This window comes from Urocampus carinirostris, chromosome 3 (assembly GCF_059441175.1).
Source record: "Urocampus carinirostris isolate Australia breed hairy pipefish chromosome 3, RoL_Ucar_1.0, whole genome shotgun sequence".
Lineage (NCBI taxonomy): Eukaryota > Metazoa > Chordata > Actinopteri > Syngnathiformes > Syngnathidae > Urocampus > Urocampus carinirostris.
In genome coordinates this window covers 1,661,880-1,676,863 of record NC_142351.1, presented here as the reverse complement: position 1 = coordinate 1,676,863, position 14,984 = coordinate 1,661,880, and the positions used below count along the sequence as shown (strand labels likewise).

The 14,984-nt window shown below is 47.7% G+C and overlaps 2 protein-coding genes across 2 annotated transcripts in view; one reads left to right on the top strand and one right to left on the bottom strand.

Annotated features, from left to right (window-relative positions):
• The window catches only part of LOC148368257 (uncharacterized), a 541,253-nt gene that overhangs the window by 421,691 nt on the left and 104,578 nt on the right, over nucleotides 1–14,984 (bottom strand). The gene's annotated exons all lie outside the window — the stretch shown is intronic.
• acvrl1 (activin A receptor like type 1) lies at nucleotides 1,449–14,664 on the top strand. The gene is made up of 7 exons (XM_088330210.1): nucleotides 1,449–2,195; nucleotides 3,019–3,118; nucleotides 3,914–4,060; nucleotides 4,131–4,406; nucleotides 6,786–6,983; nucleotides 10,615–10,745; nucleotides 12,536–14,664. The coding sequence occupies exons 1-7, from the start codon at nucleotides 1,464–1,466 to the stop codon at nucleotides 12,698–12,700; spliced, it is 1,749 nt and encodes a 582-aa protein (XP_088186336.1). The 5' UTR covers nucleotides 1,449–1,463; the 3' UTR covers nucleotides 12,701–14,664.

The window sequence follows — 14,984 nt, the reverse complement described above, 5'->3', positions numbered from 1 at the left end:
GTATTCCGTTATATATATTTTTTGTAGTATTACTGTGGTTGTACTTTTTGTGGTATTTCTGCCGTCCGATTTTTGTAGTATTTCTGTACTTTTTCTGTTGTATTTTTGGAGTCGTATTTTGGAGAATTTCTGCAGTTTTTATGTAATATTACTGTAGTATTTGTCATGGTCGCCTTGTCGACCGGTCTGCCCCGCCCCCTGGGCACCAGCTGAAGCAGTTCAACTAATTGCGTGTCTGCTATTTAAGGCTGGATTGTGGGTTTTGCGGGTGCTGGCTCATTATATCCACATTGTCCGTTCTGTTATGTCTTGTCCTGTTTAGTTGAGTTGGAAGAAACCTGTGTTTGCACGTTTTTGTTAAAGCCTGTTTGTTCTGTCTTGTCCCTAAGTTTCAGACAACTTTAATTTTGGTAAATAAAAGTTTTTGATCGTCACGCAATTGAGTTCTCCCTTCCTGCCTCTTGCCTCCGTTCCGGTCCGGTCACCCCTTCCATTCCGTGACAGCATTTCTGTAGTATCCAATTAATGTATTTTTGTAGTATTACTGTGGTTGTATTTTTGTGGTATTTCAGCCCTCCGATTTTTGTAGTATTTGTGTACTTTTTCTGTCGTATTTTTGGAGTCGTATTTTGGAGTATTTCTGCAGTTTTTATGTAATATTACTGTAGTATTCCATTAATATATTTTTGTAGTATTACTGTGGTTGTATTTTTGTGGTATTTCAGCTGTACGATTTTTGTAGTATTTGTATACTTTTTCTGATGTATTTTTCGAGTAGTATTTTAGAGTATTTCTGCAGTTTTTATGGTAATATTACTGTAGTATTACTGTAGTATTCTGTTTTTTTGTAGTATTACTGTGGTTGTATTTTTTGTAGTATTTCTGCAGTCTGATTTTTGTAGTGTCTCTGCACTTTTTAAAATGTATTTATTTGTAGTATTTCTGGAGTAGATAGATAGATAGATAGATAGATGGATGGATGGATGATAGTACTCTGTAGTATTTTGTTGGTATCATTTTTGTAGTACTACTGTTGTTGTATTTTTGGAGTATTTCTGTCGTAACATCATATTCCGATAGAACTATTTTGTAGTATATTTGTCGTCATATTCATGTTGTGGTATTATTGTATGATAGTACAATGACAGTAATACTGCAAATGGAGTGCTTCCAGCAGGGACCTCCTACATCATTTTCTTTAATGGCGTCTCTTTCATATCCGATCTCACTGTTACGTTTGCCAACAGCACTTCACTATTTGGAAGTCAACCGGCTCCTTATTGGTGGGGAGCCGGTTCCCGTTGTCGGTTTCGAAGAGTCGCTTCATAGAGCCGTTACGTTTGCCAACAGCACGTCCTCTTCGGAAGTCCACCGACTCCTTATCGGCGGGGAGCCGGCTCCTGCTGTCAATTTCAAAGAGTCACTTCAAAAAGCCGTTACGTTTGCCAACAGCACGTCACTATATGGAAGTCAACCGGCTCCTTGTCGGCGGGGAGCCGGCTCCTGTTGTCGGGTTCAAAGAGTCGCTTCATAGAGCCGTTACGTTTGCCAACAGCACGTCACTAATCGGAAGTCAACCGGCCGGGGAACCGGCTCCTTATCGGCGGGGAGCCGGCTCCCGTTGTCGGTTTCAAAGAGTCGCTTCAGAGAGCCCTTACGTTCGCCAACAGCGCGTCCCGACCGCCCATTTCCAATATCGGTACGCCGGACGCCATCCCTTTGCCCTTTGTCTTTTTTTTTCAGATTGCGGCGACGACGGGAAAGTGCGGTGCGCCTGCGAGAACAGCAAAGGGACGTGCGTGAACGGGACGTGCGGCGGCGACGTGTGTTTCTTCACCTGGCTGGACGGTCACCAGGAACGGGGTTGCTTCTCCGACAGCAACTACCGAGAGCAATGCCTGACGTCCTTCCGCGGCTTCCACGTTTTCTGCTGCCGGCGAAACGGCTGCAACGCCTTGGCCACGCCCCCTCCCGACATCCGCCGACAACTCAGCACTCCGGCGCCCCCGCCGTCGCCCGCGGGACGGGAAATCTGGGCGGCGGCGGCGGCGGCGGGGGCGCTCTTCTTCCTGCTGGCGGGCCTTTTGTGCGGCCCCTTGGTCTTCCTGCGTTCCCGACGCTCCCGTTCTCGTTTCCGGAACGCGGGAGACGGCGACGCGCTCAAAGTCCCCGACGGAGACGAGCCGGCTTACGGGGTACGTGCGCGTCCGAGAAACGGGACGTTCCGGGTGCAGCGCTCGTCCGTGTCCCGGAAGAACCCCGGAAGCGCTCGAAAACCCTGGTTTGAGGCCGAAACCCGAGTTCTGGAAACACGCTTTAAAACGCTACTAGCCAGAAACACTACTAAGGCCTCTGAAAACCCGGTCTGGGGATTGAAATCTCTTCCGATTGTTGCCGTGTTTCCCGGCAGTCTGACTCCATAGACCAGAAAATAAATCCAGTCCCGGCCAGTCCATGGCATTTCTTCTTCCCTCCCGACGAACGGCAGCCGTCCTTTGTTCGTACGGCATCATCCTACCAACCGTCGTTGCCCCCAAGATGGGGTCTAAAACGAAATCAGGGTGCAGTGCTCGTCGATGCCCCGGAAGAACCCTTGAAGCGCTCGAAAACCCTAGTTTGAGGCCAAAACCCTCGTTCCAAACCCTGGCCAGAAACCCCGAAAACTCTGGGGCCGAGACATAGCCGGAAACACTAGTAAGGCTCTAAAAACCTAGTCTGGGTCTTGAGAAGGCTTCCGATTGTTGCCGTGTTTCCCGGCAGTCCGACTCCATAGAAATGAAGGAAAACAAATCCATTCCGCTTAAAAATGGTGGCCCGGCCTTGCCATGGCATCTCTTCTTCCCTCCCGACTAACGGCAGCCGGCTTTAGTTTGTACAGCATCATCCCACCAACCGTTGTTGCCCCCAAGACTTGTGAACTCGGCCTTGAAAGTGCTTGAATTTGTTTGTGAAAAAGGGCGTAGGAACCCCAGCTGAGCCGTTCCTCATCCGGGACCCGTGTCTTTTGTTTTTCGGCAGGGTCTTTTCGACGAGTTCTGCACGTCGGGGAGCGGGACCGGACTTCCCTATCTGGTCCAGAGGACCATGGCCAGGCAGATTTCGCTGGTGGAGTGTGTCGGTGGGTCCCTCTCCGGTTTTTTTTTCGCCCGGTTGCAAAACCGGGGGCCTTGCTTCCTTTAGATCAGGGGTGGGCACATTTACGGGAACAAAAACAGGCACTTAAGATATGATTTGAGTTTCCTTTCAAGCGTTTAGAAAACCATTGGATGAAACGCAATGATTTCAAAACAAATAGAAAGAACCAGGACCGGGACAGGAAACAGGAAGCAGAACCCAATCGCGTAACGTTACTCACAGTTTATTGGGGGGAAGAGGAACGAGCGCACACTTGATTGTCGGTCGTGAAAGTGGATCGATGGAAACGAGGACGTGGACAAAATCGAACCGATGGGGGCGGGAACAAAGGAGGCACCTGATTTTGGCAACATCAAAATGGACATATTTCCACCTGCAGCTCGTTTTTCTCTTGCGCTTCTCTGAGTGTTGTCACGCGGGCCAGATTCAAATCCCTTACTGGGCCTGATCTGGCCCGCGGGCCGCCTGTTTGACGCCACGGACCTCGGCTTTAGACTGTGAGTACAGTCTCAAATGCTAAATGCTAACACCGGCTAACAATCCTGACTTGAATACAAAACAATGCAAAGGCTCATAGAAGCTCGCTTTCTAAACCAGGGGTGGGCAAACTGCAGTTTCGGGGCTAACTGCGGCCCTCAGGCTTTTTCACACGGCCCACCAAACGAATTTGAGAAAAAATCCAATCATCCTTTGTAAAATTCAAACCTAGTAGTTTGACACCCGGGACGAACAAGGTCGGAGCTAAGGACAGGAGAGTCTTCATGCCGGCTTTCTTCAGGCAAAGGTCGATACGGCGAGGTGTGGCGCGGGACCTGGATGGGGGAGAGCGTGGCGGTGAAGATCTTCTCCTCCCGAGACGAGCAGTCCTGGTTCCGCGAGACCGAGATCTACAACACCGTCCAGCTGCGCCACGACAACATCCTGGGTAGGCGGGCGAGCGGGCGGGGGGGGACGCCCGGCTCGTCCCTAACGTCCCCGACTCCTCCCCGTTTCAGGCTTCATCGCCTCGGACATGACCTCCAAGAACTCCAGCACCCAGCTGTGGCTGGTGACGCACTTCCACGAGGCGGGCTCCCTCTACGATTTCCTGCAGTCGGGGCCGCAGGACCCCGAGGGCTGCCTGCGGATGTGCCTGTCGGTGGCCTGCGGTCTGGTCCACCTCCACGCCGAGATCGTCAGCTCGCAGGGAAAACCCGCCATCGCCCACCGGGACCTCAAGAGCAGGAACGTCCTGGTCAAGCGCAACGGCCAGTGCTGCATCGCCGACCTGGGTGAGGGCCGCCCTGCCGCTAGGGGGCGCTAGCGGGCGCCGGTTTCCGACGCCGTATCCGAATGTTGCGAGTGTGTGAGGGACAAAGACAGACAAACGGAAGCGGAGGGAAGGAGACGGAGGTAGAGAGATAGAGAAGGAGAGAAAACGTGAAGGTATGGAGTCATGACAAATTGAAAATGAGACAAAGACACAAGGGAGAGACAGAGAGAGAGAGAGAGAGAGAGAGAGAGACGCAGAGACCAGGTGAGAAATAGAAAGAAAGAGATCAACTGAGGGATAGAGACAGAGAGAAACCAAGCATGAGATACAGTGAGAGAGAGAGAGAGAGAGAGAGAGAGACCAAACGAGGGATAGAGACAGAGAGAAACCAAATGAGAAGTAGAGACATAGAGAGACAAAGTGAGATGGAGATAGGGAGAAAGAGAGAGAGAAAGAGAGAGAGAAAGATAGATAGAGAGAGAGAGAGAGAGACCAAATGAGGGATAGAGACAGAGAGAGACCAAACATGAGATAAAGAGAGAAACACACAGAACAAGAGAGAGAGAAAGAAAGCAAGACAGCGAGAGAGACCAAGTGAGACAGGGAGGGAGAGAGAGAGAGAGAGAGAGAGAGAGACCAGGTGAGAAATAGAAAGAGAGAGATCAACTGAATGATAAAGACAGAGAGAGAGACCAAGCATGAAATGAAGAGAGAGAGAGACAGAGAGAGCAAGAGTGAGAGAGAGAGAGAGAGAGACCAGGTGAGAAATAAAAAGAGAGATCAACTGAATGATAAAGACAGAGAGAGACCAAGCTTGAGATGAAGAGAGAGAGAGAGAGAGAGAGAGACCAGGTGAGAAATAGAAAGAGAGAGATCAACTGAATGATAAAGACAGAGAGAGACCAAGCACGAGATGAAGAGAGAGAGAGTGAGAGAGAGAAAGCGAGACAGTGATAAAGACCAAGTGAGACAGGGGGAAAGGGAGAAAGAGAGAGAGAGAGGGAGAGAGAGAGAGAGAGAGAGACACACACAGAGACCAGGTGGGAAATAAAACGAGCGAGGTCAACTGAGAGATGGAGACGGAGAGAGACCAAGCATGGGATAGAGAGAGAGACAGACCGAGAGAGACCAAATGAGGAATAGAAAAAGAGAGAAAGAATGTGAGAGACAGACAAAAACAAAAGGAGAGATAGAGACAGAGAGACCAAGTGAGAGAGAGAGAGAGACAGAAACTAAATGAGAGATAGAGAGAGAGAGAGACAGAGACCAATTAAGAGATAGGGACTGAGAGAGACCAAGTATTAGATCAAAGAGAGTGACAGAAAGAGACCAAATGAGAGATAGAAACATAGAGAGACCAAGTGAGAGAATGAGGCCGAGAGACAAAGTGATAAAAAGACATAGGGAAGAGAGAGCAAGAGAGAGAGAGAGAGAGAGAATGACAAAGAGAGACAATGGGAGCGAGAGACAGTAAGATGAAACAAAGAGAGAGACTGAGAGAAAAAAAAGACAGAAACAAAAACAGGGCAGGAAAGGGAGAAAAAAGTAGAGTCAATGAGAAAAAGAAAGCAAGAGAAAGAAAGAGACAAAGAGAGTCAGAGGACAGGGAGAAAAGGAGAGCGAGAGAGATAGAACAGAGAGACAAACACCAAGTGAGAGATAGAGAAAGAGACAGGGGAGGGAGATCATGAAAACCAAAAAGAAAGACAAAGTAAGAGGAAGAGAGAGAGAGAGACAGAGAAAGACAACAACCAAGGGATGGAGAGGGAGAGATGGAAGAGAGAGAGGGAGAGAAAGAGAGGGACAATGGGAGAGAGAGAGAGACAGTAAAATAAACAAAGAAAGAGAGAGACTGAGAGAAAAAAAGACAGGGACAAGAACAGGACGAGAGAGAGAGAGAGAGAGAGAAAAGAAAAGTAGAGAGCCAACGAGAAAAAGAAAGCAAGAGAAAGAAAGAGACAAAAAGAATCAGAGGACAGGGAGAAAAAGAGAGCGAGAGAGATAGAACAGAGAGACAAGTGAGAGATAGAGGAAGAGACAGGGGAGGGAGATCATGAAAAACAGATAGAAAGACAAAGTAAGAGGAAGAGAGAGAGAGACAGAGAAAGACAACAACCAAGGGATGGAGAGGGAGAGATGGAAAAGAGAGAGAGAGAAAGAGAGAGACAATTAGAGAGAGAGAGTGATAAAAACAGAGACAGAGAAAGAGAGAGAGTTGACCGATGGATAGATTCTTTCACGATTTCATTCATCTTGATCCTTCGTTCTGATGTCATGGAGAGGGGGGATAATGGATTAGAGAACAGTAGAATCTTTGTGACCTTCAGCAAATCCATGGGTCCCCACCCAGACCCAGAACCCCCACGCTGGTAAAAGCTCGCGGTCTTCTGCGGTCCAGGTCTGGCGGTGATCCACTCCCAGTCCGGGGACTACCTGGACGTGGGCCACAACCCCCGGGTGGGCACCAAACGCTACATGGCCCCCGAAGTCCTGGACGAGAGCATCCGGGTGGACCTCTTTGAGTCCTACAAGCAGACCGACGTCTGGGCCTTGGGACTGGTCTTCTGGGAGATCGCCAGGAGGACCCTGGTCAACGGTAGGTCGCGTACGGAGGGTCCCCTTTGAGAAAAAAACAAAAAAAATGGTCTTTATATCGACACCTGGGTCCCGAGACCGGACGAGTCAAAACCGGTGCCCGAACGGACACTTATTATTACGATAAAACAAATAAAACCCCAAATTCTGGCCAAAAGAAAAAGAAAACTTTTGTTAGTGCAGAAATACTCTCTCCATTTATATCAACGTCTGGGTCCCGAGACCAGACGAGTCAAAACCGGTGCCCGAACGGACACTTATTATTACAATAAAACAAATAAAAAACCCAAATTCTGGCCATGAGAACAAGAAAACCTGAAATGGTCTCTCCATCAATATCAACATCTGGGTCCCGAGACCAGACGAGTCAAAACCAGTGCCAGAATGGGCACTTACTATTACATTAAAACAAATAAAAGCCCAAATTCTGGCCACAAAAAAACTTTTGTCATGGCAGATATGGTCTCTCCATTTATATCAACATATGGGTCCCGGGACCAGACGAGTCAAAACCAGTACCAGAATAGACACTTATTATTATAATAAAACAAATAAAACCTCAAATTTTGGCCAAAAGAAAAAGAAAACTTTTGTTAGTGCAGAAATACTCTCTCCATTTACATCAACGTCTGGGTCCCGAGACCAGACGAGTCAAAACAAAATTAAACAGGGCGAAAATAGATGGGAATGAAACTGGAAACTGATATTAAGCAGGGCAAAAGTAGACAGGAACAATACCGGACAGGTATTACCGACAGGAAAACAGGACTTACCGAGTCAGAACCTACGCCTGGCGGGGCAGAGGTTCCTTGACGGACTGACAAAGGAAGCCAATCTGAGCCTCAGCTGGCGCCACATGCTCTTTGTCTCTTTCTCTTTGTGTGTCTTTGAACCTTTTTTGCTCTAACTTCCCTTTTTCCTTTTCTCTCTTCCTACCCTTCACGCTTTCTTTTCTCTTTTCTCTCCTTCTTTCTATTTTTCTTTGGATTTCTTTCTTCCTCTCCCTTTCTTTTCCCCCTTGTTCACAACTTTTTATCTTTTGTTTCTCACGCTCTCTACCTCTCTCTCTCTTTCTTTGTCCCGCTCTCTCTCCTTTTCCCTCCCTCTTTCTCTTATTCCTTTATCTCTTTTTTTTCTTTCTCTATCCTGCTAGGCGAGCCTTTTCGACCCCGACTCTCTCCTGTCCTGATTCCTGTCCTGATTCCTGGCTCTGGCCCCTTTTCCGAACTTGATTCCTGCCTGATACCTGTTGCCGACCTGTTTCTGGACCCGTTTCTGTTTTGCTCTGCCGTCCCAGCCATTGACCCGTTTTTGCCCTGTTTCCTGCCTGATACCGGTCGCCGACCTCTTTTCTGGACCCGTTTCCGTTTTTGCTCCTCCGTCCCGGCCATCGACCCGTTCTTTTCCCGCTCTCGACTTTTTTCCTCCTTCTAAATAAAACGGAGAAAAACAGGAACGCACGCGGAAACAACATACGGGATGAGCAGACCTTGCGCACGTTTTTCGAAGGGAAGGTTGTTTTCTACGTAAGCGGGTCAGAACCCGTCCGTGTCGGCCATCTTGGCCGGTCCGGTGCGATTAGCGATTAGCGTTAGCGTGGCTATAAACATTCTTATCAGCTGTCGGCGCTCAGCGGGACGAGCGGCAGATGCTAACACGCTAGCGCGCCTGTATTCCCTCGCCACCCGCCAGAGACTTCTAATCGTTTCCTGTATCGTTCTCCCGTCCCCGAACGGGACGTTCGCACAGATAAAGGCCAAATCCGTTCTCGATTCCAGACTATACGGCGCTAGATTTTGTTTCTCGTGAAGCAAAACGAAAAACGATGCGATCGAAGAGTCTTTTCCATCGTTTTATCGAGAAAACATTCGAGTTTGTCTGAAGGATTGGCTCATTTCATGTCAGAGACCAGAAACGGAAACAGGACCCACTTGCGTGCCTTTCTTTTAGTTTTATTAAGAAGGAGGAAAGGGCTCGCGCCCACGATCCGGTGATCGTCGGCTGACGGCGGGAACGGGGAAGTGGCTATTCCGTGTCGAGTGAAGGCGGTGTCGAGAGCGGGGGGAAACGGGTCCAGAAGAGAGGTCGTAAACAGGTAATAGGCAGGAAACGGGGCAAAAACAGGTCGATGGCCGGGACGGAGGAGCAAAAACGGAAACGGGTCCAGAAGAGAGGTCGGCGACAGGTATCAGGCAGGAAACAGGGCAAAAACGGGTCAATGGCTGGTACGGCGGAGCAAAACAGAAACAGGTCGGCAACAGGTATCAGGCAGGAAACAGGGCAAAAACAGGTCGATGGCCAGGGCAGGGGAGCAAAGACAGAAACGGGTCCAGAAACAGGTCGGTAACAGGTATCAGGCAGGAAAAGCGGCAAAAACAGGTCGATGGCTGGGACGGGGGAGCAAAAACAGAAACAGGTCCAGAAAAAGGTCGGCAAGAGGGCAAAAACAGGTCGATGGCCGGGACAGAGGAGCAAAAACGGAAACGGGTCCAGAAGAGAGGTCGGCGACAGGTATCAGGCAGGAAACAGGGCAAAAACAGGTCAAAGGCTGGTACAGCGGAGCAAAACAGAAACAGGTCGGCAACAGGTATCAGGCAGGAAACAGGGCAAAAACAGGTCGATGGGCAGGGCAGGGGAGCAAAGACAGAAACGGGTCCAGAAACAGGTCGGTAACAGGTATCAGGCAGGAAAAGCGGCAAAAACAGGTCGATGGCTGGGACAGGGAAGCAAAAACAGGCATGGGTCCAGAAAAAGGTCGGCAAGAGGGCAAAAACAGGTCGATGGCCAGGGCAGGGGAGCAAAGACGGAAACGGCTCCAGAAACAGGTCGGTAACAGGTATCAGGCAGGAAAAGCGGCAAAAACAGGTCGATGGCTGGGACAGGGAAGCAAAAACAGGCACGGGTCCAGAAAAAGGTCGGCATCAGGACAAAAACAGGTCGATGGCCAGGGCGGGGGAGCAAAGATGAAAACGGCTCCAGAAACAGGTCGGTAACAGGTATCAGGCAGGAAACGGGGCAAAAACAGGTCGATGGCTGGGACAGGGAAGCAAAACAGACACGGGTCCAGAAAAAAAAGTCGGTAACAGGGCAGAAACAGGTCGATGGCCAGGGCGAAGAGCAAAGACGGAAACGGATCCAGAAACAGGTCGGTAACAGGTATCAGGTAGGAAAACGGGGCAGGATAATGTCGGAGAGTATAAAAGCTTGCTTAGCTTAGAGCATAGGTTCGCAGACGGTCTGACGGCTTCCTTTCAGAAGACGGGAGTTTATAAATGAATTCAAAGTAGTTGAATCCATTTTGTTTGTTTTTATTAGCAGGTTAGTTTTGAACCACCGCGCTTAACAGACTCAGTCAAGCAATACTTACTAGGGCACTTGACGTGTCCACAAGGGGGCAGCATTGCCTTAGAGTTTTCCGAAATTCTGTTCCCGTTGCCCGGCACTGTACGGGGACCTTTGCCGGTGGAAAACCGCCCTGCGGGTCGATTCGTTCGTCCTCAGCGTCTGCCCGGTTTCCCGCTCCGCCTTTAGACCCGTGGAGGTAGAGCGCAGGTTCGATTCCCGGATGAGAAGCGGAAGTGTCTTTCTGGCGAGACCCTGAGAAGTTTGTCCCGGTTTTGTTCTTTCTCCAGGCATGGCGGAAGAATACCGCCTCCCGTTTTTCGAGGCGGTCCCGTCGGATCCCTCTTTCGAGGAGATGAAGAAGGTGGTGTGCGTTGAGCGCCACCGGCCCGCCTGGCACAACCGCCTCCACTCCCACCCGGTACGTCCTCCTATCCATCTCTCTTTTTCAATTTATTTTCTCTCTTTCTTTTTCTATCCTTTTTTTTTCTTCACCTCTATTCCTCTTTCTCTCTCTCTCTCTCCCTCTCTCTCTTCTCTCCTTTCTCTTTCTCTTTTTCTCCCTGTGTCTATCTATCTCTTTCTTTTTTCTTCCTGTTTTTCTCCCTCTCTCTTTCTATCTTTCCGTCGCTCTTTTTGTGTCTCTTTATCCATCTCTATTTCTTTCAATTTCTCTTTCTCTCTCTTTATTTCTCTTCTCTCTTTCCTTACCCCTTTCTCTCTCTCTCTTTTTCTCTCTCCTTTCTCTTTGTCTTTTTCTCCCTGTTTCTGTCTCTCAATCTCTTTCTTTTTTCTTCACGTTTTTCTCACCCTCTCTTTCTATCTCCCTGCACCTCTCTTTGTCTTTCTATCCATTTCTCTTTCTTTCAATTTCTTTTTCTCTCTTTTTATTTCTCTTCTTTATTTCTTTACCTCTATTCTGCTCTCTCTCTCTCTCTCTTTCTCTTTCACTCTTTTCTTTCTTTCTTCACCCCTATGCCCCCCTCTCTCTCTCTCTTCTCTCCTTTCTCTTTCTCTTTTTCTCCCTGTGTCTATGTCTCTATCTCTTTCTTTTTTCTTCCTGTTTTTCTACCTCTCTCTTTCTATCTTTCCGTCGCTCTCTTTGTGTCTCTTTATCCATCTCTCTTTCTTTCTTTTGCTCCTTCTTTTTTCTCTCTTTTTCTCTCTTTATTTTTCTTCTTTCTTTCTCCACCCCTTTTCCCTTTCTCCGTCTGTCTCTCTCTTCTCTCCTTTTTTATTCTCTCTCTATTTCTGTTTTTCTCCCTGTGTCTGTCTCTTTATCTCTTTCTTTTTTCTTCCCATTTGTCTCGCTCTCTCACTCTATCCCTCTGCTTCTCTCTTTGAGTCTCTCTATCGATATGTCTTTCATTCTTTTCCTCTTTTTTTCTACCTTTCTCTCTCTTGGTGTCCGTCTATCCATCTCTCTTTCTTTCTTTTCCTCCCTCCTTTTTTTTCTCTCTCTCTTTCTCTCTTTTTTTACCCCCTTTTTTCTCTCTCCTCTCCTCTCCTCTCCTCTCTTTTCTCTTTCTTTTTTTTCCCTGTGTCTCACTATCTCTTTTTTTATTCCCATTATCCTCATTCTCTTTCTATCACTCCATCTCTCTCTCTTGGTGTCCCTCTATCCATCTCTCTTTCTTTCTTTTCCTCCCCCTTTTTTTCTCTCTCTTTTTCTCTCTTTCTTTACCCCCTTTTTCTCTCTCTCTCTCTCTCTCTCTCTCTTCTCTCCTTTCTCTTTCTCTTTTTCTGTCTGTGTCTGTCTCACTATCTCTCTTTTTTCTTCCCATTATCCCCATTCTCTTTCTATCACTCCAGCTCTCTCTCTTGGTGTCCCTCTATCCATCTCTCTTTCTTTCTTTTCCTCCCTCTTTTTTTCTCTCTCTCTTTCTCTCTCTTTTTTTACCCCCTTTTTTCTCTCTCTCTCCTCTCCTCTCTTTCTTTTTCTCCCTGTGTGTCTGTCCCACTATCTCTCTTTTTTCTTCCCATTATTCTCATTCTCTTTCTATCACTCCATCTCTCTCTGTGTCTCTCTATCCATCTCTCTTTCTATTTTTTCTCTCTTCTTATGTCCTATTCAACATTAACATTTTAAGCACGGAGAAAGGATGAGTAGGGGGCGGAGTCAGCTCGAAGGCGCAAGCAGGGGGAAAAAAAGACCTGTAGGGGGCGTCGTTCACCTTGATGTGAATTTTCTGGGCGTGTCCCCCACGGCAGATCACGGCGGCCATCGCCAAAACGGCGCGCGAGTGCTGGTTCCAGAAGCCGGCGGCGCGTCTGACGGCGCTCCGGGTCAAGAAGACCCTCTCCAAACTGCAGCAGGACCTGGGCCACGCCCACCCGGGACACGCCCACCTCAACAAACTCAAGCGCGACGTCTAGACCGCGGCCGGGTCGGGACCCCGTTTCGGAGCAGCCCGAGAAAAGAAGTTTTGACGGGAGGGAAAAGTTGTTTATCGATCGATCATCAGCGTCCAAACAACATTGTCCTTCGTCTAAGAGACAATCAGCTTTCTTATACCCTCAAGAGCAAAAACATCACGTCCGAAATATCGCACGTTGCTTCTTCTTTTTTCGTTCTTTCTTCGTTTTCGTCCTCTTTCGATTCGCCAAAGCGAGTTCTTTCCGTTTCTCGTCCCCGTTGAGGAAAAATCCATCGTTTTGCTCCTCCCTGCTTTACTCTCCTGATAAAGAAGACATTTTATTTTGGCGGGGAAGACGCAATGAATCCAATTCTCCCTTTTCTTCCTGATTTGAAAAACGGTGCTAAAATGTTTAAAAATGTTCGAAATTTCATAGATGAACCCGCATCCTTGGTTTGAGTCCGGAGGAATCGATGACCATAGTCCCCCGGGATACAGCGACCCCGCCTTATGGTGTTTTTCTCTCTACTCAACAACATTGACAACAAAATATTTTGCACCGACATAAATTTGAGTACCCTTATTTAGTCTTTAAAGGATGTTATTTGAAGAAAAACCCCGGGATACGGTGACCCCACCTTACTGTGTTTTACTCGAAGGTGTATTAACTATACAACATCGACAACTTAAATTTGACGACCTTCATTTAGTCTTTGATACAAAATTTCCGAGAAAATCATTGGAGTCGGCCTGACTCGGCCGAATTCCTGACAGCTGTTCCGAACCGAGCCCAATGTTATTATTAATAACACTCACTGACATCTAAACTCGGGAGAAACAAGCCTGGAATTTCCCGTCTTAAACCAACGTGTCCTCATTATGTCAAGCTCCGACTCCAATAAACCACAACACGCGGTTCGATGGCACTCCTTCACTGTAGATGGCGCCGTTGCCCTGCAAATACCAGTCGCGGGCAAAAGAGCAACGTTGATATTTTTTTTTCTCATTTTTCTCTGAATAAAGGCACGTGCAGGCGTTTGAATCGAGATTATTGCCAAACCCTTTCATCAAACGGCCCTTTTGTAGCGCTGGATTCGAGAATAGGGCAGCACGGCGGCGCAGTGGTGAGCGCGTGCGCGGCACAGTTCAGAGGTCATGAGATCGGATCTCCTGTGTGGAGTTTGCATGTTCTCCCTGTGCTTGCCTAGGTTTCCTCCCACATTCCAAAATCGTGCATGTCAGGTCGATTGGCCTAACAGAAATTGTCCCTAGGTAGGCCAATGAGTTGTCTGTCCCTGTGTCCCCCACCCGCTGCTCAAAGATAGCTGGGATGGGCTCCGGCACTCCCGCGACCCTACTGAGGATAAGCGTTGCAGATCATGGATGGATGGATTTGAGAATTAAGGGAAACTTTGTTCGATTAGAAAAAAATAGAAAGAAACTAGGAGAAAAAGACAACAAAGACGAAGCAGCAAGAAGGACTCGCATTATACCAAATCCATTCCATATTTGTACGATAATTCCTGTTTTTTCTTATGATTCAAATGTTATTATTGTTGTATTTTTTGATCAAATATTTCTTCCCCACTAGGAGGCGCTCAATCATGTCCTGATGAAAAACATTTGCCAGTACAGACAAATGACACACAGAGATATGATAAATACGATCGTACGCTGGGAATGGCGGAGCACACGATGAAAAAAATAAGGGTTTCGATGTATATTCCTTTGTCGGTGTTTGACGGGGTGTAAGTGGCCCCCGGGCCGTAGTTTGCCCACCCTCGGTCGAGCCCCTTTTCGCAAAACCGCCATCGTCTCTTTCTCTCCCGAATCGGCCATTTCTCCAATATTTGTCCGCTCTCCGATGGCCTTTGCTGTCATTTCAAGAAAAGTACTTTTTAAAGGGACAGCGTGTCATATTTGAGCACTCTACTCTATTGTGCTCTGCAACTGAAAAAACGAAACTACAGACACTCAAAGCAACGTTGTCTGACTCTTTTTTTTGAATTGAGGGGGAAAAGAGAAGAAAAAAGGGAAACATGATAAAAGAAAGAGGAAAAAAGTCGAGCGATAAAATCAGGAAAATGAGAGAAAAAAAAGAAAACAAATTAAATTGGAAAAGAAGAGGAGAAAAAGAAGAACGAAAAAACGGAAAGGTACAACTAGGAGAAAAAAAGGAACAGGAATGAGAAAAATGTGAGCCGATGGGAAAAGAGAGAAAAGATAGAGGGAATAGAATATGAAAAATGTCAGGACCAGAACAGAAACAGGACCCACTTGCGTAACGTTTCTCACAAGTTTCA

What these genes read in the sequence shown, in the direction of transcription:
- acvrl1 (XM_088330210.1), top strand. Translation starts at nt 1,464, where the DNA reads ATGGAAGTCAACCGGCTCCTTGTCGGCGGGGAGCCGGCTCCTGTTGTC. An exon ending in GAGACGAGCCGGCTTACGGG is followed by an intron (nt 2,196 to 3,018) that starts GTACGTGCGCGT and finishes GTTTTTCGGCAG; the next exon opens with GGTCTTTTCGACGAGTTCTG. An exon ending in GCGCCACGACAACATCCTGG is followed by an intron (nt 4,061 to 4,130) that starts GTAGGCGGGCGA and finishes TCCCCGTTTCAG; the next exon opens with GCTTCATCGCCTCGGACATG.